This window comes from Cyphellophora attinorum (genome assembly GCF_001299255.1).
Source record: "Cyphellophora attinorum strain CBS 131958 chromosome Unknown Contig8, whole genome shotgun sequence".
Lineage (NCBI taxonomy): Eukaryota > Fungi > Ascomycota > Eurotiomycetes > Chaetothyriales > Cyphellophoraceae > Cyphellophora > Cyphellophora attinorum.
The window spans coordinates 32,339-53,736 of record NW_017253236.1 but is presented as its reverse complement, the minus strand read 5'-3'; the positions used below and the strand labels follow the sequence as shown (position 1 = coordinate 53,736).

General features: G+C 54.2%; 8 protein-coding genes across 8 annotated transcripts; 4 read left to right on the top strand and 4 right to left on the bottom strand.

The window, feature by feature from the left end:
- Nucleotides 1-37: 37 nt before the first annotated feature.
- On the top strand, nt 38-1,390 carry AB675_5300 (uncharacterized protein; the record flags this gene model as incomplete). The annotated part of the gene is made up of 1 exon (XM_018145504.1): nt 38-1,390. One exon carries the CDS (start codon nt 38-40, stop codon nt 1,388-1,390), a length of 1,353 nt encoding a protein of 450 aa, XP_018002082.1.
- Nucleotides 1,391-2,423: 1,033 nt separating this feature from the next.
- Nucleotides 2,424-4,036, top strand: AB675_5299 (Beta-xylosidase; the record flags this gene model as incomplete). The annotated part of the gene is made up of 2 exons (XM_018145501.1): nt 2,424-2,582; nt 2,672-4,036. The coding sequence occupies 2 exons, from the start codon at nt 2,424-2,426 to the stop codon at nt 4,034-4,036; spliced, it is 1,524 nt and encodes a 507-aa protein (XP_018001858.1).
- Nucleotides 4,037-4,156: 120 nt separating this feature from the next.
- AB675_5298 (uncharacterized protein) lies at nt 4,157-4,981 on the bottom strand (the record flags this gene model as incomplete). Its single annotated transcript, XM_018145500.1, has 2 exons — nt 4,157-4,501; nt 4,547-4,981. 2 exons carry the CDS (start codon nt 4,979-4,981, stop codon nt 4,157-4,159), a joined length of 780 nt encoding a protein of 259 aa, XP_018001913.1.
- A 652-nt stretch (nt 4,982-5,633) lies between these two features.
- On the top strand, nt 5,634-6,516 carry AB675_5297 (uncharacterized protein; the record flags this gene model as incomplete). Its single annotated transcript, XM_018145499.1, has 2 exons — nt 5,634-6,083; nt 6,169-6,516. The coding sequence occupies 2 exons, from the start codon at nt 5,634-5,636 to the stop codon at nt 6,514-6,516; spliced, it is 798 nt and encodes a 265-aa protein (XP_018001883.1).
- A 96-nt stretch (nt 6,517-6,612) lies between these two features.
- Nucleotides 6,613-10,595, bottom strand: AB675_5296 (Cutinase transcription factor 1 beta; the record flags this gene model as incomplete). The annotated part of the gene is made up of 4 exons (XM_018145498.1): nt 6,613-7,119; nt 7,181-7,294; nt 8,596-10,119; nt 10,182-10,595. The coding sequence occupies 4 exons, from the start codon at nt 10,593-10,595 to the stop codon at nt 6,613-6,615; spliced, it is 2,559 nt and encodes an 852-aa protein (XP_018001939.1).
- Nucleotides 10,596-11,574: 979 nt separating this feature from the next.
- Nucleotides 11,575-13,327, bottom strand: AB675_5295 (High-affinity glucose transporter; the record flags this gene model as incomplete). Its single annotated transcript, XM_018145497.1, has 6 exons — nt 11,575-11,857; nt 11,912-12,054; nt 12,101-12,315; nt 12,367-12,933; nt 13,014-13,133; nt 13,180-13,327. 6 exons carry the CDS (start codon nt 13,325-13,327, stop codon nt 11,575-11,577), a joined length of 1,476 nt encoding a protein of 491 aa, XP_018001988.1.
- A 1,957-nt stretch (nt 13,328-15,284) lies between these two features.
- AB675_5294 (uncharacterized protein) lies at nt 15,285-17,944 on the top strand (the record flags this gene model as incomplete). Its single annotated transcript, XM_018145496.1, has 4 exons — nt 15,285-15,530; nt 16,062-16,896; nt 17,242-17,602; nt 17,674-17,944. The coding sequence occupies 4 exons, from the start codon at nt 15,285-15,287 to the stop codon at nt 17,942-17,944; spliced, it is 1,713 nt and encodes a 570-aa protein (XP_018002041.1).
- Nucleotides 17,945-19,198: 1,254 nt separating this feature from the next.
- AB675_5293 (uncharacterized protein) lies at nt 19,199-21,041 on the bottom strand (the record flags this gene model as incomplete). The annotated part of the gene is made up of 3 exons (XM_018145495.1): nt 19,199-19,343; nt 19,391-20,835; nt 20,886-21,041. The coding sequence occupies 3 exons, from the start codon at nt 21,039-21,041 to the stop codon at nt 19,199-19,201; spliced, it is 1,746 nt and encodes a 581-aa protein (XP_018002035.1).
- Between the last annotated feature and the right edge of the window lie 357 nt (nt 21,042-21,398).

Genomic DNA, 21,398 nt, shown 5'->3' with positions numbered 1-21,398 from the left:
GCACGACACCGTTTCCGGCGAACACTGTGCACGGATCATGGAAGATCACACGGCGAATCTAGCCACCTTTCTCTCAGATCTCAAGTATGATCAACTCCCATCCGAGGTCGTACTTGCCGCTAAGAAGTCCATCCTGAATGCTCTCGCCTGCGGCCTCGGCTATGCGCTTCACGCGCCAGCTGCCAAAGTCTTCCGGTACGTCCAAAACACGCAGACCGAAAGAGAAGCTGCAACGATCCTTGGCCGCAGGAATCGCACGAGTGCAGAGTACGCCGCACTCATCAATGGCGTCGCGATAACGACAGCAGACTTCGACGACACGCACCTGAGGACTGTAAATCATCCCTCCGGGACTGCGTTAGCGGCATTACTTGCGTTGGCAGAGCAGCAACCTATGACTGGAAAGGACTTTCTGCTAGCATTCGTTGTTGGCGTAGAAGCTCAGATTGCGGTGGGTATGGCAGTTAGTCCTGGTCACTATAAGTCTGGATGGCACATCACCGGCACAACTGGCACTTTTGGCGCCACTGCTGGTGTCGCGAAGGGGATGAAGCTCGACAGCAAGCGATTTGCAGCAGCACTGGGTCATGCAAGCTCGATGGCTGCAGGGACGAGAGCGATGTTTGGAACAGACACCAAGACCTTGCATATGGGAAGAGGCGCGCAAAACGGCTTGACGGCCGCAGGACTGGCATCGCATGGGGTTGAGAGCTGTGAGGGCAGTATCGAGGCATGGGCGAGGCTTGTCTCTGACACTGTCAAAGAGGACGAGATCGATACGTTGGCACGCAGCAAGACAAAAGACTGGCAGATCTTGCAGAACACGTTCAAGCCGTATCCATGTGGCATTGTGGTGCATCCGCTGATCGATGCCGGGATCCAGGTTAAGTCATGGCTCAGTGATGCGAACGCAACGGCGAAGAGCGTCGAGAGGATCGAGGCCACAGTCAGTCCGCAATGCACGCGCCTGTGCAACGTCCGCCATCCAAGGACGGGCCTAGAGACTATCTTCAGCTTGTACCATGGGATTGCGAGCGGTATGCTGTACGGCGAAGCAGGCCCAAAACAGTTCTCTGATGACGGCTGCAGAGACGACAGTGCGAGGACTTTGAGAGAAAAGATCGCCGTCCAGACCGATGAGGGCATTGCAGATGATGCTGCGGTCATCAAGGTGATATTGGATGGCAGAGACGAGGAAGTGTTTCGAGTAGAGCATGCCACAGGCTCGCTGGCGAGACCAATGACGGAGCAGCAGATCGAAGCGAAGTTTCGGGGTCTCGCAAGTGCCGTGCTGGACGAGAACAAGGTGCAAAAGGTGATCACGGCTTGTTGGCAGATGGATACCGTCGAGGACATGGCTGCGTTCGTGAAAGTGCTGGGAGTGGACTGAGATAATCATCGGCTGGGACTGCGTGCTTCAAACATCCAGCCCGCGAAGAAATCGCCGGACGCTGGCGTTCCACCGTCTTGTCACCGTCCCTCGTCGCTACAGGCTGTTGTCCGCCACCCTTGGCGCTGGCTCGAGCCAACGGGCGACCTTCAAGCGATAAAGCCGTCGAATCATTGCCAGGTCGACGGCTAGCTCTCGATGCTGTATAATACCGTTGTGTCGGTACTGCTGGGCAGGCTTTGAAGTGTGCATCTTATCCGCCAAGAGTCTCACGCCACGGAGTACAGCTTCAGGGCTGCCCAAGTGTGTTGTGTGTGCATGACTGCACGACTTTATTCAGTAATGGAGCGCGAGATATCAGAGACGCGTGCCACAAAGCCCCAGCCACACGGGCACGCCACTGCAATTTCCGAAGGCCGCGACGTCATTGCAGTCGCGAATTTGGATCCTTACTTCGTACTTCAAGTCGTTGCTCCACGTTCAGATTCTATGCTCAGGCTTCGGTGCAGCGACGATTCATTCTCACAACATAGTACATGCCCGAGTAACCTCGCATGCAAGTCAAGCTCAGCGCACGCGTGAAGTTGTGCGCAAGCGTAGACGATGGCAAAGCGCGTCGACCCCGGACATCCCAATAAACCCGCACTGCGTTGGGGGCCACCCTTCACGCCTGAACGAAGCTCCCAAGCAGCCGTGCGGACTACATCAGTCACCTCACAACAGCCAACATCCTCCAACGAAAAGGGAAGCTCGTCCAGTCGAGTTCTGGCCAGTTGTTGCAACGGCGACGCTGGGAAGCCATCCAAGTTGGAGAAAATGTTCAGGCCATTTCAAGCCCTCGGCAGTGGCCGCTCGGATGACTGAGCCCTACAAATTCAGCCTGAATAGGCTATTTTGTTCTGTTCCGGCGGACTTCTCTGCAGTGCAGTACCTCATATGATCTCGACATTGCCTCAGTCCCAGATCGCGAGGGCAACTTGGACGTTTTAGTGATCAAGGACTAATCGACACCATCGCCTCGTACGTAAACAACATGCCTCGAGTTCGCAATCCAATTTTGCCCGGCTTCAACGCCGACCCCTCGATACTGCGGGTTGGCGAGGATTACTACATCGCAACGTCGACCTTCGAATGGTTCCCCGGCGTCCAGATCCACCATTCCAAGGATTTGGCCAACTGGAGCTCGTCACACGTCCTTTGACTCGGAAAGCACAGCTCGACATGCGTGGTGATCCGGACAGCTGTGGCGTTTGGGCGCCGTGTCTGACTCACGACGGCGAGAAGTTCTGGCTTGTCTATACCGACGTGAAACGCAAAGACGGTTCATTCAAGGACACGCACAACTATATCGTCCACGCGCCAGCAATTGAGGGACCATGGTCTGATCCGATATACGCCAACTCGTCCGGCTTTGATCCATCGCTTTTCCACGATGAAGATGGCCGGAAGTGGTTTGTCAACATGCTCTGGGATCATACTAGACGACCTCGCGCCTTTGCCGGTATCATGCTGCAGGAATTTGACGGCAAAGCCGGGAAGCTGGTAGGTCCGAGGAAGAACGTGTATCGCGGTACAGAGCTCGATCTCGTCGAAGGACCACATCTGTACAAACGCAATGGATGGTATTATCTGCTCACAGCGGAAGGTGGTACAGCTTACGACCACGCCTGTACGCTCGCTCGATCCCGAGATATCTGGGGCCCTTACGAAGACCATCCGCAGAAATACGTGATCACTTCCAAGGATTCGCCGTTTGCCGCAATACAGCGAGCGGGCCATGGAGATATCGTCGAGACTCCAGAGGGCAAGACCTACATGGTTCATCTTGGCGGGCGGCCGATCACGCAGAAGCGTCGTTGTATCCTCGGACGTGAGACCAACCTGCAGGAAGCATATTGGAAGGACGACTGGCTGTACGTCAAGAACGGGCCTGTACCGTCCCTGTATGTCGAAGTCCCGGGCACATTCGATGAGCAGTCGTATTGGGTAGAGAAGCGATACGACTTCAAGGATGGCCTGCCTCGGGACTTCCAGTGGCTTCGTACGCCAGAGCCCGAGCGGATCTTCTCCACAGGCGAGAGAGGTCTGACGCTTATCGGTCGCGAGTCGATTGGATCGTGGTTCGAACAAGCGTTGGTCGCACGAAGACAGACGCATTTCAGCTATGATGCCGAGACGATTGTGGACTTCTCGCCCGAAGACGAGAGGCAATTTGCTGGCCTTACGGCGTACTACTGTCGATACAACTTCTTCTACCTCACAGTATCAGCAGACGCCAATGGCAAGAGACAGCTACAGTTGCAGAGTTCGGAGATCTCGTATCCAGAAGGCAAACTGGAGACTTTGCCGGAACCTGTTGCGATTCCGGACACGGGCAAGGTCAGGCTGGCGCTTAGGCTCCGGGGCGACTCACTGCAGTTCTTCTACGCACTGGAAGGCAAAGAACTGGAAGCTATTGGTCCGGTGTACGCAGCTTCGATTCTGTCGGATGAGTGTGGTGGGCATCAGGCGCACGGCAGCTTCACGGGTGCCTTCGTTGGCGTAGCGGCGTCGGATCTGAATGGACTGGCAGCACAAGCTACTTTCGAGTACTTCCTGTACAAGCCGGTCAGAGATCAGACGGATCGATATGATATTTCCGCATGACGAAGAGGGTCCCGAGTCTCAACAGCACAGAGATACGCAAAAGCGATAGTTATACCGCACAGTCGACTTCTCTACGACAAATCCACTCGCGCTTGGCTTGCTCCGGCTGTTGAAACGGATCTACAGACCGGCAACAACATCCGCCACAACCTTCGCCGTCGCTTGTGTAGCACCTAGCTGCGGGAAATGGTCGGCATCGAGCCGCACTGTCTCCACGGGCTGTTGTCTCTGGCTTTGAAGCCACGCGATCCTTCCCTCCTGCCACTCAGGCGTGAGACAGTTGTCTCTCGTGCAGAGGACATAAGTCATCGGTATGTGTGTGTACGAATCGGAGACGATCTTGTCGTTAAAGCTCTTCACCGACTGCGGACTCATCTTCGGTATGAAGCTCTGCGCTTTCGCAAGTGGCATGTCGTTATACACACGGTGCGCGCCTCTATCCGTGTTGATGACGAATTGGTCGTTCTGGCACAGTCAGTAAGTGAATGTTCGTACGGACACGCTACGTACGCCATCCATCGGGAGCAACCAGTCAAAATCCAACGGCGAGCAGACCTCGCTGCTGGTCTCTCCTACGCCACCGACCACGCATGTCACGTATATGATCCTCTTCACGCCGCCAGTGAGACTCTGCTGCTGCCGTACGGCCACTTCGAGGCCCTTTGCAGCCTCGTTGGCAACGAGTCCACCGTATGAGTGTGGTACAAGAATCACTTCTTTGCCTTGGGAGCTGAGTTCTTCGATCTTCGATGCCCAGAAGCGTCCGTCTTCTGTCAGTCCAGCTGGCGGATCCGAGACAGCTCCGGAAGGATTGCTGTAAACGTCGACTTGAAGGCCCGTGACTTTGCGGACTTCTGTTACGAAGTCTTCATAGAAGCTCGCCGGCGAGGCTGCACCTGGAATCACGAGGAGCGCGAGGTCTGCTGATGCAGATAGGGAACCCATCGTTTCATGCTGCTCACGTGGGCGCTGCGTTTTGAGTCGGGTCTGTACTGGATTTATCCTACCGTTCTCTCCGCATAGCCCGACGCTCTATTGCGTGCACCCATGCGTTTGTCAGCGTTGGGTACAATACCTCATGAAAGTTGCATCAACGGCCCGACCTCTAATCAGCGCATCAAGCCGACAGACGCCTACGTGCTGCAGTGGAGGCCGTCTTAGCCATGTATGCATGGCGGTGCCCGCGTGTATGGGGCTGCGGGGTCAATGTCATAAAACAGTGGAGTTAACTCGAACTCAGGTATTTGTCGGCACCGAAAGCAGAATGGAACAACGGGGGCGGGTGCGCTAATGATTTCTAGCTCGATTGTCAGGGCGCCTTGGCAGGACATGCCAGATCTTGCTCTTTTGCTCCTGGCCCGAGACAAAGAGGGTAACAATGCCCACCTGTAAGTGTATAGAAAAATGGCATACTCCACATACAATGGATTCCAGCGAGACTGCATTTGTAAGCCTCACTTAGACGAAGATGTCGAGCATCACCCAGCAGACGGTATATATCCTCGTCTAGCAACGTGCTGCGGAAGATGAAGCATTCCACGTACACTGGAATACTTTGGGGGAAAGTGATACAGCACCGAGTCCTTATCGCTTCACAATGGTTCTAGACACTACCACCAGCAGCAATCCCACCATCTTCGTGATTCCAGGCGGCGCATGCCCGGTGGTCTTCTACAATGATCTGGTATCTACCTTAACCAAACAAGGCTTCGAAGCAGAAACGCACAATCTGCGATCGTACACCGATGATCCAAAGAATGCTGAGCCCCAGGGTCTGACAGAGGACGCGGCATACATGCATGAAAAGATCGAGGCTCTTGTGGATCAGGGCAAAGAAGTCGTTGTCGTCGGCCACTCATATGGAGGACTCGTCACCACCGACGCCGCACACGGTTTGAGCAAGGCCGAACGTGCGAGGGCTGGCAAGCGCGGCGGCATCGTCCGAATCATCTACTTAAGCTGCATTGTTGGGGCCGTCGGATCGAACTCGACGGAGACCTGTGCCGGGCGTCTGCCTGAGTTCGACTTCATGCAGCCTTCGGAAGAGGTAAGTGTTGCTGCCGAGTCAATTCGTGGAGAGCACCTGTGCGAAGGAGACGGATTTGCCTTGCTGATACTCTGCGTTACCCCAGAACCCCGAATTCTTGAGACAGAGCGAGAAGTCCGCAGGGACTGTTTTCAGCGATCTACCAAAAGAGCAGGCCGACTTATGGGTTTCGAGGCAGTGGTGCCACTCGGTGCGTGCGTTTAACGACAAGATCCAGTACGCCTCCTATTTACAGAATCCCGTGACCTGGATTTTCTGCAAAGGGGATGAGGTGCTGACCCCGAGCTTTCAACGAGGCTGCATCGAGTTCATTGAGCAGGAGAAGGGGAAAAAGATAGATGTCGTTGAGCTAGATGTTGGGCATTGTCCGAACGTTACTGCGACTGAGTTGACGGCGAAGACCATTGTCGAAGCAGTGAAGAGGAATGCTTGATAGCTTTGAGCGATTGCAACATGTGTATTCATCAATACTCTGCTTGAAAGTCGAGAGCTCTGCTGCTATCGGTGAATTCGCTCGCAGCATAGGCGCTCAATAGAAGAGTCCCCACTTCTGAGAGAATTGTCGGCCGATGACCCACGCAGTTGGATCCCAGCCTGGCCTCCCGGGCTTGATATCGAAAGAATGCATGTTGAAGAGGTCAGCCAGGAAGTCTTCTTCGTGAAAGATCCGGTTGAGACTGATCATATTGTCCCGCATTTTCGGAAATGGAAATCTGTCCATCCAAGTCTGATGGAGAGTCGTGAGCTGCAGTGCTGTCGGTTTCAGCGAATCTGGTATCGAGTCGACGCATGGTCTGGACTTGGACGGAATGTTGTAGCCACACTCCAAGCCTAACATAGCTCCATTGTTGAACAGCGCCGTGTAGACACTGATCGGGATCTCCGTAATGGCTCGGGTTTCTGCGGCTAGAGCGGGGAGCGCAAGGAATGATGTGCCGTTGGCCGGAAACTTGGCAGGCGATGGATACGATGAAGAGGGTGAGCACAAGCTGTCACTGCATGTAGTCGACTCGGGGGCGGATTGTGCTCTCTTGATCTGTGCGATACGGTTCCCTCGTGTATGTTAGCTGTAGCCGCGGAATCACAGAGTAACGTACTCCGAGCTCTCTGGTTGAGCCGGTCCTGACGTCGCTTTCGTTCTCGACTGTCAGTAATGTCATGCCAGCGGCTGTCTTCGATGTAGGTGGCGCCCATGCGAAGTCATGAGGGAGCTTAAGTTCATGGTCAGTCAGGATGTTCAGTGATGGTCAGTAAGAATGGGCCCAAGACGAATCAACGCCGAGCTGAACATCAATTTGGGACGGCCTGGACCTCCCACATCAGCGGCACATGATGCCAACTAATGCCTATGCGGCTTGACCTTGAAGTTGAGGCCAGGAGGTAGCCCACGCTCGTTGGGCTATGAGTGTCGTGTAAGTGTGGAGATTTCTGACATTCTGACATTCAAGCCCTTGGAGAGGGTGGAGGCCGGCTCATGCAGGAACCGACATTCGGACCGACACATAGCCGATCCATTCCCGCGGGCTTGGCTTAGGTAAAACTTGGTGTTCTCGCCTTGGTTGTTCATCAACAGCGCTCAGACAGTGCTACCTGACAGTTGTCCGGATGTTATGCGCCAACTTCGCTCTGAAATAGCTATGTTCGGTGGTCTTCGTCAAGCTATGGACCTGTTGCTGCAGCAGGCTTTCGTGCAGCGAGGCTCGAGGAAATCGCGAGTACACCTGCGGTTTCACAGGATGCATTGATTTGACAGTGCAAGCGATCGTGAACTCCTGTCTGCTTGGAGTGATGACTCTCTCGCCCCGATTATCCAGCAACATGTCTACAGCTTGTTTATTCACCGGAGCAAATCGTGGTGAGTAGAGGTGATGTCCATCTTCATCGCGAGCGTCCTCCCCAACGTTTGGGCTTCGACATTGACAGGTATCTCGTCGAAATCTACCTCTCCCGCGTAGAAAGCGTGATGGTAGCTGCAGTTCGAGCCGCTTCGCATCCTACGGGTCAAGTCCTTCGGGGGTTGGCCAAACCCCACCCTATGACGGCTTACGAATTGTCGAAAGCCGCACTGAACTGGTTGACGGTCGAGATTCATAGCGAGAGTCCGTTGCTATTCCTTTTCCAATCGAACCCAGCTGACTGGATTGCCGCATCTTGGCCTTACGGGTCGTTCTTGCAGACGCGGCTTGAGATCGGGCGCCAATAACACTCTCCCTTCCCCGTGCAGCTTCGTGCAAACAGATATGGGAAACAATGGTGCGGCTGCGTGGAATAAGGAGAAGGCGACGTGTACAATCGACGAGAGCGGTCCGGGAATAGCCAGAGTAGTAGGATTGAACCTCCGCAGTGCGTTCGGTCTGCTCCAAACGACAGCCGTTGGGGATTCACTGACATGTTTAACAGCTCGACGAAGCAACAAGGGAGACCCATCCGTGGCAATGGTTCGATTTGATGGCCAGAAACATCCATGGTAGGGCTGGCGCTGTCAACGCGTTGTTCCCGTACCCCACATCACCGTGGATATCGTCGAAGACCCTTGGATGTCGTGGTTCGGGCCATGAGAAAAGTCAGGCATCAGACCGTGGAGCGAGTCGCCAAGTCCATAGGCATCGAGTGCCTGTCCCAGCGCAAGCTCATCGTAGCCCATGGCGTCAGAGGACATGAAAGCTGTCGGTGTCAATGCGAATGGGTGCATTGACGGCATGAACATTGTGCCTGAAGAGAGCTGATGGTCCAGATGTTGATGATCAAGACTTGACAGATATGTCCCATCGTGCAAGCCACCAAAAGCTTTGTGAATCTCGTCTGCGGTCTGAGCTGTCGTCGGGCTCTTGTTGGATGCCACCGAGGTAACATGAATCTGGTGAAGAACTCTGTCGGCTTTTGGCGTGCTATTCGAGGCAGACTTTGGAGTCGATATCATCGGCACAGAAGGCGAGATCATGGCCATCGTGCGTGCAAACCAGGCATGCTGATTGATAGCCATAACCTTCAAGAGGGCAACAGTCTCGTCCCATATTGGATAGTGGTCCTTGAAAACGAAGACTGCCCGGATGAGGCGATGGTATGGATGATCGGGAAGCTCCGCAGGTGATTTCTGGGCTCGTCTCATCTCCACCAAGAACCATGCAACGCCTGTCATAACACAAGTCAAGGTCAACGGCGGAAGCAAAAGTAGCTTGCCTCGTTGGTGGAAACTTCCCAGGATCTCCGTGATTTCCGATGCTACTTCACTTACACGCAGACGCGCTGCGGCGGTCGAGCTGTCTTCTCGACAGTCTCCTCGAGATGTTGCCCATCCCTCCGGATCAGTTTCGAAGGCCTGTGGTCGATGCAACAACTCCTTTGCCAGGAGGTAACAGAGTCGAAGTCCTGCTCGACCAGCGTATACATGATCCGCAAGTAGCTCATCCTCGTCGGAGTCATTGATCCGGCAGTTTCTGTTCAATTGACTGGACCAATCATCGAGTTCTGCTTGCAAACGGTCGAGCTGGCTTTGGTCAATCTCTTCCTGCTTCTTTGGCGTAGCGAAGAGCGACCAGGTAGAAGTGGAGTTCACGAAGCCTTGGAGGTTGTAAGAGCAGATTAGTATCCGTCCCACGGTCAGAAGAAGACTCGCTTGGGAGATAAAAATGTCCGCCAACAAGACCTTGTTGACACAATCAGTGACTTCGACACACCCCGCCAATACCGGGATTCTTGTGTCGAGTGGTTTTGTATCAAAGTCCTGAAACCGCAGGGCCGGGAGGGCGATATCCTCGTCTCTGATTCTCGTTGGCTTCCGCTGAACTAGTCCAAAGATCCGATCTCGTACAACGCAAACCCACCAGATCCTTCTCCACAGCCGTTGTGTCTTATTGTCCTTGGCAGCTAGGGTGCTTGGGTGGTTGATGCCGATGCCTGTAGCTAGCGTGATACATGATCCAAGCCAGTACCAGGGATCCTGCAAGTCACTGCTTGTCGTCCACCACCACTGATGAAGAAGCGTTGCTTGCAGAAGCACCAGACGATCGCTTTCCCAAGCCAAGTCGCGGAGTACCTGGCAGCCTAAATATCAGCATGTACACGTGGAAGCAGAGGACAGTGACTGGCCTGACGAACCTTGATACGCCGGTAGTAACACGCTTTGGCATCGACTCGAGTGCCGAAGCCGGCATCTTGGAGGAGTGCTAGGTCGACGAAATGGCTGCCTGCATGCATCACCGCTTGGAAAAGAAGAAGGCTGATAGGAGTAGCGCATCGCCCCTCGATAGCATCCAGTAATGCTTGAACTTCGATGACGGGAAAGTGAGGATCAAAATGAAGAATGTAAGCAAGCAAGAGATGGTCACGCAGACTCTGGCTGGGCATGATCAGTGCATCGGAGTCTTGCAGATATCGTAGCTCTTCTGGTCGGAACTCTTGCTGGGATCTGGCGATATAGCTGGGAAGTTCCGGGAATGGGTCCTTCTCGTGAATACCGTTCGTCCGCTGTAAAGTGGCGTTTGAGAGAGGTAGCGGCGATGCTGGCGGCATCATTGTTCTTCGATCCGCAGCTCCATCATTTAATTCCGGCTGCGAAACAGTGGACGTTCTTGCTGTGACCAACGACTTTCCAGTGAGAGAGCCTTGTGCATTGCTCCATCGCGGTGTCGCGTTTGTCGTGTGCGAGGCATCGCAGCTGGAATTGTTCGCGGCTTCCGCTAATCGAGCTTTCCGAAGTCGATACTCACGTCGTCTTTTGGAAGCTACGACCACACATTCGGCCTCGTCAAGCACGCAGTTGTGCAGGGACCACCGTTTGCATTCAAGTTGCATCTGACCTTCCTGGCACGACAGCGTTGGCACGCTGCTGATGCTCTCTTGGTAGTCACAATCGGTTCATGAGAAGAGATCTGCTCACGATGTCCCTCGGATGATGCTGTCATTGGCGATAATCTGTATTCGACGTGGGGACCCGATGGTTTCGTACCGTAGATATGCGCTGAGGGATGCGAAGATCAATGCCCGGCGCCTGGTGCGGCTCCTAGATGATCTTGTGTGCGACATCCCGTGTGGACCTTGGGGACGGCAGACTGATAGAATATTCGTAATAGGGCAAGTACTAGGGCACGCGTGGTTGCGGGGTAGGTGCGAAGCCTAGATTTTCTCCACAGCTTCAGCCTAGAGCTCAAAGCTTGCAAAACATGGTTCGGTACCGACTTGGAGGGTCGCGGGGGTGGCGCCACAAATTTTAGGCGCGACTTGGCAGCAATCAGTCCCAACAATAGGCGAGAAGACGACGGAGGCCAGGCCTGATCAGTCCGTGATCACGTACGTGCAGAAAGGTAAGGTAATAGGTCTCGTGGTAGTGCTGCTGTCCATTCTCGAGAGGATTGATTCTTCCGTCTGTAAACGCTCTTTAGCTATAGGTACAGAAGATTCGCAAGTATGCATTTGTGTCGATATTCCCACGCGACGGCTCGATGCCAAAGCGGACTCTGCGCTTTATGGCGAAAACACCCTCCGCAAGATATCAGACAATTGGAGCCCAGTTTCGTGACTCGCCGCCGGCTCTCTCTTCGTGGTGCACCTGCTTTTCATCAGTTTGCACAAACCCGTTATCTTCAATGTGATCCGTCACCTGCTTGTCCTCGACAATGCCTTGGCCGTCCGCTGTCAAGTGAACGACGACTTCATCGCCGAATAAGGCTCCTATCTCTTCCATAGGCAGTCCCTTCGTCTCAGGGATGTACATATAGGTGATGACTTCCGCGATGACCATCAGTGCAGCATATATGAGGAACATGCGCCATTTGCTGCAGGATCTGTCAGCATGCCTGCGTTGAGTATCGAGGATTGGGTACACGTACATGTTCTGGAAGGCCAGTGGAGCAGGTGTTGAGAAAGTGATGGCGCCAGCGAAGAAGGTGAAGACGGCCAGACTGACTCCTTTGGCCCGCAAATTGGTAGGGAATATCTCGGACGCCCACACGAGTGCCGGAGCGTCGACGCACTACGAGCATCAGTGGCAAAGTCGGGGAGAATAGCATCATGCTCACCTGGAAGATAACAATGAATAGGAAAATGAAGAAGACACATGCGGCGTTTCCGGGCTTGTCGTCGGTCCCAAGGTACTTCCATTGAAGCAATGCTTCAGATAGCAGAACGCCTGCAATGGCTGCAAAGCCGATCAAGAACAACTTTCGACGACCGACTTTATCGACCAGGATTATGCTAGCCAGCACAGACACAGTCCCCGTCGTGACCTGGGAAGCTGCGAAGATCGCCGTTAGTCGTGGTCTGCCTGACGATCAGTGACACGTACCGTTCAAGATCAGGGGCATATCGCCGGTCATTCCCAGGCTGCCAAGAATCAAAGGCAAGAAATTGGCGATGCCGTAAACTCCAGTAGCTTGCCCAGCGAATAACAGAAAGATGACCAGGATGGCCCGACGTCTCCAGGTGGGCTTGGTGAACATCTTGTAGAAGGTGGGTTCGTCTTCTTTGTCGGCCTCAACCTGTCGTACGATTTGTGTGAACTCGGCTTCGGCGTCTGCTTCGGATGCGACTCGTGGGTCATGGTGCAGTCTCTTCAAAATCATCCATGCTTGTTCACGTTGACCTTTCCAGATCAAGAAGCGTGGAGATTCGGGAATGAACCATACTCCGGTGAGGACAAGAATGGGGCCAATGACACCGAGGGCCAGCGGCAGTCGCCAGGCGAGAGTCTGATTCTTGAAGTGATAGCAGCCAAGGGAGGCCCATGAGCATATCACGTAGCCCATGCCGAAGGAAAGTGTGGTGAGACCGGTCAAAAAGCCTCGTGTTCTGGGGGGTGCTACCTCTGTCAGGTACAGAGGTACCAAGGCCAACAGCATGCCCACACCAACGCCTTGAAGCATTCGAACGATGATCAGCATCGGGACAACGACCGAGCCTGCAACAAGAGCGCCTCCGATGAGGCAATCGCACCGGCTATGCCTATGGTCTTTCTGCGTCCAAGCCAGTCGGCGAACCATGACTGCGCTAGGGATCCGACGGCACATCCGAAGAAGAAGAGAGCACTAAGGGCACTGATGATGTTGGCAGTGTCTGTCCGGCGTTAGCAGTGTAAAATGACCCAAGCGTGTCGACTCACGTGAGGTGGTTGGATCGAGACCGTAGTAGCTGTAGAAGCCCGGCTGACCCAGGCTGGTGGGAAGGCTGCCTGCGGCCATGCCATAGCTGAAGCCGCCTGTGCAGACCGTGATGCAGATTGCGATGTTGTATGTGGTGAGCTTTGCCATGATGAGGGAATTCGATTGTTCGTAGATCGAGGATAGGGGGAACGGCGATTCTGTGTTGGGCCCAGATAGGTATTGTCAGTCTTATACACTTGCCTCTTCCCCACGGCTTCGACGCCTTGGCTCGGTTCCAGCTTTGCGGGGAGTCCGGGGAAAACTGATGCATGTCTGAGGCGGCAGGATTTGCTTTGGTCTAGGCCCGACCTTCGGTTTGCACAACTACTCAAGCTGGTGTCAGAATGTCAGAATTCGGCCCGAGGCCGGCAATTCGATGTTTGGAACGAAGTCACGGAAGCAACAGAAGCCGATATTGAAGAACACTAAGTTCGCATGACACCTACCTACCAGCGATGCTGAGGTAGTGGAACTGAAAGTCTCTGCAACGCGCTCTGCTCATTTTCGGACAATGCGAAGCGTGACGTGCCGACGCAGGTGAGAAGAATGCCATCTGAGATCGGCTCGCCATCATCTGGCCCATGGCAAAAGCGGTCTGCCATGCTTCTTACCTTTGCTTCGTCATTCATGGTATTCGCAAGCAGACGACGCGAATCGACTGATGCCGCCGGTATTTGGCGGCTTCGGCACAAACATGGTGATATCGTGCGCTGTAGATGTTGCCCAACGAACGACGGCAGACCGCAGCTGGCTCGGAGACCAGGCCTCGTGTTCTTCCAACTTCAGACTGGCTGCGATCTTGTGGCATGCTGTATTTCGAGGCTTGATTATCATGGATCTCTCCTGGTGTTCGTGTACGATATCTTGGTGCGGACGGTGTGTTGCATGTATGGCTAGGACATCACGCGTTGCGTTCTGAAAGCGCTCATTGAGGCTTCGGGATGCACGGCGTTGGGTACCGTATTCGTGACAGCGTTTGTGGTGCGCTTGCTTCTGAAGTCGAGCTCGAGTGCGGAGCGTAGGTATGCCGGACGTACGTTCGACCTTGGAACAGGCCTCGATCAACAATGATACCTGGGCAGGCTAGGTACTTCGCAGCCGCGGAGCCTTGCGCAGCCTTGCCAAGACACGGCTCCCGGCTCAAGCAGCACCAGGCAGTTCGTTCTTGCTCTTCTTTCCGTTCTCCTCCTGTAGAGGTGACGATGTTGATCCACAACGCCACATATTCGGCCGCAGACGACTAATAATAGTAGGAAGTCAACAGATTGCTGCTGCAAGACGTTGTCGCCAGCGTATCATGCACCAAACAGTGCTACCGAGAACGCGTGAGGTAGGCACCAAAAAAATCAAGGCGGGAAAAACACGTCTGTCGTCGACGCGTCTTCGTTCCTGCTGCCGTACTGGAAAGATGATCCCGGTCCTTGCTTCTCGCTTGCTTTGCATCGGCAGCAGGACCAAGCTACTTCTCACCTCTGTCCCGTCTCCCTGACAACCTCACTCCCCATTTCTTTCTCGCACCTCTCACCACGGTTGCCCATTCCAAGTCTTCGGCCCATCAATGAAGGCTGAAGTGTGCAATCATTCTCTTCTGTCTCTGAATTACGCCAGCTTGACCCTCGTCAAATTTCTACGGCGTCTTCGTCGGCTAGGATTCACCGGGTATTCCTTTCCTGGTTTTCAAGGCTCGAGCGAGACTCGCTCCAAGACCACCACGTACAGCAGCGAAACAATGATAAGCCTTCGGCGCCCTTCCTATCTAAACATTTGTACAGTCTTCACAAGGCGGCTACTGCCCTTCACTCGACGATATCTACGGCACGACCCTTCGAACCTTCCGAACAAGCTGGTCAAGACAATGAAAGCTCACGATCTCGCCGGTACCATCGAGCGGGCCTCTTTCCACGCAGGGAAGGCCGGTGTCGTTGATTGTCCGCCTTGAGTTATTCAGCACTCATCCTCATGAATCACATCTACCGACTCAAATAGGTATCTTACTCGCCTGTAGCCGGCTTCATCCACACAACCTTGATACTTGTCGATTGTGTTAAAGCAGAGCCATCCCACCATGGTTTGGGCAGCTGAAGCGGTCAAGAGAGTCAAGAAGTGCATCGACCAGTTGTTGGGTCTGGATGGCATGGCTACTTCCGAGCAGAATGGAAGAGTCCAGGTCACAGCTCGAGCTTCAACGTCTCAAGCTGACACTATACAAAGCATCGACGTGGATGGCACGAAGCCTGCAGAGCTAATCGAGTATCTCTGTGATCATCTCATCGGGGTTTGGCCAGTCTCTCCAACCGACAGCACGATCACGGTGAAATGACGCGACGTCTGCCTTAGATTCAGGGAGTGCAGGGAAGATCACATCATACACGAAGTCACCCGCCGAGTCAACTCCAGACCCGTCGAGTTGGAACGGATTGACCAACCACCTGCACCTGAAGCACAGAATCCGAAAAAAAATCAAGAAGAAGAGCTCCAATGCCAAACGGCAGATCCGCGATGCCTCGGAGGCTCCATCCATACCGGCTCGAGTCCAGACCGCGGAGTCTGGTGACGGTGCTCTCGTTTGTGGTTCGGTTCCGGCTCCGACCTGGATCACCGCGAGCTTGGCTTCACTTTCGACAAGGCTCAGCACAGGCTTCGCCACGTTTTCAATGAGGCTCAGCACCAGCCTGACTCCGTCTGCGATAAGGCTCAGCACGATCGCCGATGCGGCTCGAAGGAATCGTGGCGTTACTTTACCTGCCCCTTTGCTGCTTCGATCAACCGGCCGAGCGTGTCTAGAAGGTTGACGCGATTGATGTTCTGGTCGGATACGGTGGCCTCTTGAATTGGTATCCAGTGCAAAGCGTCCTTGGTTCTGAACCCCGATACGCTGGAAGTTGCCGAGATCGTCGCACTCGGTAAGATCATTGCTGAGTTGAACACTTCTTTTGACAAATACGGAAACCCGAGCAGACGAAGATCCTTGTCACCCGATCTCAGAGCCAAATTCGAGAAGTTCGACGGCAACAGAGAACTCAGTCCAGATCGGCTCGAAAGTCTCGAGCACTTGGGACTTCGCGTACCCGGTTATGATAATACACCCTGGCAGAAGGGCATTATCCCAGCCATCTTCGACCGCTTGGATCCACTGTTCGCTCTGGCAGAACTTGGCATACGACGATGGTTCGTAGGCCGTGGGTCGGTTGACGAAGGTGGAAGAATGGAAAGAAGAGCGAGGACCATCGGAACGTGGTACAACAATGCTCTCGTCGATCGAGCCACCTCAGACGCTATGTATTGCATCCTGGATCCTCTCCCCGATGACCTCGCTGACCACTATGCTTACGTCAAAGAGTATTCCCGCTTCGTCAAGGAAGATATCCGCCACCATCCGGCCGTCGGCGAGTACAACTCACAAGGCCGACACCCATCCGAGTTCTTGAATGGTCTTCCTCGCATTGCAAAGACCGGATGCTACAACAGCATAGCCTCTCTGGAGGTAACATTTCATCGAAACGTGGATGAGGCGAACACAGCGATTCTATTGATAGTTATCTCCCGACACAGCAAGCCAAACATCGAAAGATACTTCGTCGGTGCACGTGTCAATAAAGAATTTGTCGCGGCCGGTGCTGGTATGGAGCTGCTCGCTCAGCAGCAAGGTCAAACCGACAAAGAGGCTGCCAAGGAAAGTGACGCCCTGGCCGAGTCGTCGAAGCGCGCATGTTCATCTTATTCTGTGTCGTCGGCGTTGTTCGTGCATTGGGTCTCAGCATGCTGCTCCGCCTCGACGGCCGAGCGAGAACAATACTTTGGGGAGACTTGTTCGATATCGCACCCGAGTACATGACGTATCGTATGGAGCACGGACAGAACAGCTCATACATACTTGCACCATATCAGGCGTTCCTTCTTCGCGAAGATGCGGAGGCTTCAGAACATGAAAAGGCGGGCGACTGGCAGCATTGTGCAAGGGAAAGCACGCCCTCGCTCCCAACACGACGTCAACTTCTGTCCTCACTGAAAGAGCTTCGCAGAGCACATTGACTGGACCATGTTCACGGCATACCAGTCACCACATACTATTCACTTCATACCCTTCACAGCAGCACAATCACCCCTCACCAGTCACCACCACCCTATTGCCCACCTCCACGCACTCCTCGACTTCACCATGTTCTCCTCAACCACTACCAGCATCATCGCGGCCATCATCGGCTGCCCTCAATGCGATGACGATCACGATGACATTCGGCGCATCAGCATCTACCCACCAGCAAGCGAGATGCTGAGACGGCGTCCTGACTATTTACCAGGCCGCTCCACTATGGAGCTGCTGGTCGCGATGTTGGCTCTAGCTTTCGCGTTGCGCGTGCCGACGCTGTCACTGGGTCGCGAGTTTGTGGAGACAGGGTCATGCAAGGGGATTTGATGTGGCTCAAATCATTCTCCAACTCATATTCGGCCAGACAGAAGTCTGGCCAACGGGATTACTTCCATTCTCGCAATGTGAAGATTGACAAGCAGACTACCGTCCTCGGCTTTGACTCGACAGTGAGCAAGGCAGTAGCGTCGGTTCCGGTGCCACTGGATACCAAGATCAACCACACATCGCGCTTGCAGGACAACTTCGGGGTCGCGCTGATAGTTCTGCTCCCACAGACACAGAATCTGAACGTGGTTGAGGCATGCACCGTGTTCATGCGGGTCGAAGACACGCCCCAATCGACTGAGGCGTAGGCGGGATTCGTCAGAAAGCGCTTGACATTTTTCGATCCAACCTCGCACGAAGTGCGATGCACACTTCGCCTGATGTCGACGACTCGCCCCTACCACATCTCGATCCTGGAGATGCCGAATTCGGTCCACGAAGCGTGGCCATACGAGCTGAAGCGCTTACCGAGCCTCGAGACCGATATGCGGGTAAATCTGCCTCTCGTCTGAGCCCTATTGGATCCAACGAACAATCACCTGTCTCCAGAACTTATTGGCGAGGTGCTCAACATGAAGAACCTGCGGGACCCAGACGGTAAACAATCGATCACCAGTGAAGAAGACCAGCTGGTACAGCATCCAGCACGCCCAGGAGTTGATCATAGAGCATGGCTGATGTATATTGTCGAAAACTACATCGTTGACCAGGCTTAAGCTGAGGCGCTTCTGAATATGCTCATCAAGCAGGTCACCGCTCTACAAGGCCCGCCTGGCACAGGCAAGACACTCGTGATGGTTCTCTGGGTCATTACTACCGTCAACTCGAAGAGGCCGGGTGTACTCAGAGAGGTCATCCTTTTTGATCGCTGTTTCCGGCCAAGCTCTTGACGATGGCGTTATCAAGGCTGTCACAGAGGATAATCGAACGTCTGTGCTGTGACTTAGCGAGCAGTCTCAACGACTGTGGAGCCTTGAATGTGATCAGATCGACGGAACGCTTGTGCAGCATCGAATTGTCTCGCCGTCATTACAGCTTCTGTCTATTCTCTGACACGCCTCACGCCCTTTTCCGATGCGCCTCGCCTCCTTCTCCGATCGGCCTCACGGCACTTTCAGACCCGCCGCGCAGTCTGATGATCAACAGCTCACGACTCTCTCCGAACAACCGCGTCACGAGGTGGCCCACGGCTCACTTACCCTGCGACCATCCACACAAACTCGTGGTGAAAAGGCTTTCCCCAATAGTATAGAATGCACAGTTTTCAAATCTACAAAACTTCCGCAAGCTGACGCTACGACGGTCGTCTCCCACAGTCTAGACGGGGAGGAGGAGGCACCTCAGCGCGAACACGACGTTGGGTCCTTTGGAGTGTTGAGATCTGCACTGCATTCCCCCAAGGACGTCATCACGAAAGGGTTATTGCTTCCGGACACAGATGAAAGCTTTCTTGTGTGCAAGTCACGCCGACATATTGTTCAAAAGCTCTTGATATCGACTAGTGGATACATAAGGTGTCTCCGCACTGATCTCCGGTCAAGTGCATGCCTTGCCTACTGTCTCTAGTGGAACTTGTTCTTCTCCGCCTGAACATCGTTCTCAAGGAACACTTCGATCTTAGGTGTCATCTTTGGTCCGATGTCTTCGAGGAACAGACAAGCGATGATGGCAAGGATGCCGAACCCGAGCGAGGACAATGCAACGGCGCTGGTATGGTCAGTTCTCTGGACTTCAACAGACACGATTTTACATACCGAACACCGTGAACGTAACTATCGACAAAAGCGCCTCCTGCGGCCTCGGCAATTGTAAGAGTCAGCCCCGAAACCTTCTCCAAAGCCGCAGTCCCCAGCGGCAGTGCTGCGAGGACGGCAGCTGCAGTAGCGGGCGAGGCACCGGCGGCTTCCGCGGCAGCGATGACGTGCGTGCTTGCATAGGAAGCCTGGACGGTGCTCAGGATCGTCAGGAAGAGGGTGACAGCGACGGCACCACCGGCATAACGAGCGACGCCCGCTAAACCACCCGCGATTCCCAACTCGGTCTGATCTGCGCCGAATTGCACATATGCGATCGAAAGGTACTGTGCATACCCGTAAGCTGCCGATGAGATGAATGCGAATGCAACTCCCATGGCTTCGTTCTCCGGCTTGACGACGCCAAGCAAAGCGCCAAAGAGAGTCATGAGTGTGATTGGAATCAACATCTGCAGCTTCCAATGGCCGAACTTCTTTCCTCCCAGAGTCAGGATCATGGCGCCAGTGAAGATGCCAAAGCCTTGTACGGTAGCGAGTCCATATGTCGTGGATGGTGCTGTGGTTGGACCAGTCCAGTAGACCGCGATCATGGTGGGAACGGTGATGTTGTTGCCGTAGTAGAACATGGTAACAACGAAGGCAGCAATGAATGGCGCAGTCAGCGATCTGCCCTTGTTGGCGGTGAACAGACGAGTTGGAGCCAATGGCATCTTGAGCGGGGCGAAGGTCTCCCAGAGCGCAAAGAATACCAAGGATGCAAAGCCGGATACCAGCAGGCCAATGACGATCGGAGAGTTTGCTGGAGCCAGCTGAACGTACACGATGCCGGAAAGCGAGAGGGCAGCGGCAGCCGTGAAAGAGATCATGCCGACATAATCGAGATGGCGAAGTGCTTCGCCCCAAGCGATACCTTTGGGATGCTTCGGTGGGTAGTAGAACAGCGCCAGGACGATCAGACTGATACCTTGGGCGACGGTGATACCCCAGTAACCCCATCGCCAAGCGCCGCTCTTCCAAGCGATACGGGCAGCCACTGGTCCGACAATGACGTCGAAATAGATTAGCGCATCGGCCATGACAACGGCAGCATGTCGCCACTTATTCGGCAGCAGTTCCGGCAGTGCGAAGGCTGCCATCTGGCATGCTCCTCCACCAACACCGAACATAACGTGTGCTACAATGGACTGCCCAATGTGATGCGAGGTGCCGGCAATGATTGAAGCGACAACCATCAGTATGTTTCCGAGTATGATGAAGTTACGCCGGCCAAACAAGTCGCTGTTCGCGCCGAAGACCATGAAAGCGATGGTTCCGCCAATGGAATACACAGAGGTAAGCCATGAGCCCATTGCGGGAGAGCTACCGAACGACACGGACATCTCGTTTTGGATGGTGCTAAAAAACGGGACAGGCCAGAAGGAAATACCATAGCTGGCTGCGAGGACCTGGCAAATGCATCAGTACGAAGAGGCTGCTGAATGGGGGAGGAACCTACGGTGACGACAGCCCATGTCTTCAATGTTACTTTGTCGTCGCTTCCGTTGACTGTATCGCGGTCGATACCGACAGCGGTCTTCTCAGCATCCGTGCTGTGAGAGCTCTCACGCTCGTCGTGCTCGCTGATGACTTTCGAATCAGTGACTGCAGCCATGGTGTCGGAACGAAGAACGAGGTACTGCTGAATGAGTGCAGGAGGTAGAGAAGCAAGGAGCAGCAGCCAGTATATCAATCTCAGTTACCCGGCAGATTGGGAAGTGTTTGGCTTCGTGTGCAGGCGGACGAGAGTCCAGAACACGAAATCAGGGCCGAAAACGGTTTGGGAGGGGGAACGCAAATGTTAACCGAAAGCTTGTCTCCGCGACCCCAGATCCTCCACGTGCTTGACTCGCAGCTTCAGCGCAACATCGCAAGAACCATTGGGCCACAATCGCATTCCGTAGGCCCGTCTAGCAAATCACCATGGCAAAGGCGGACAGCATGACCCCCTTCGCGCCCCAGATTTGGGTCG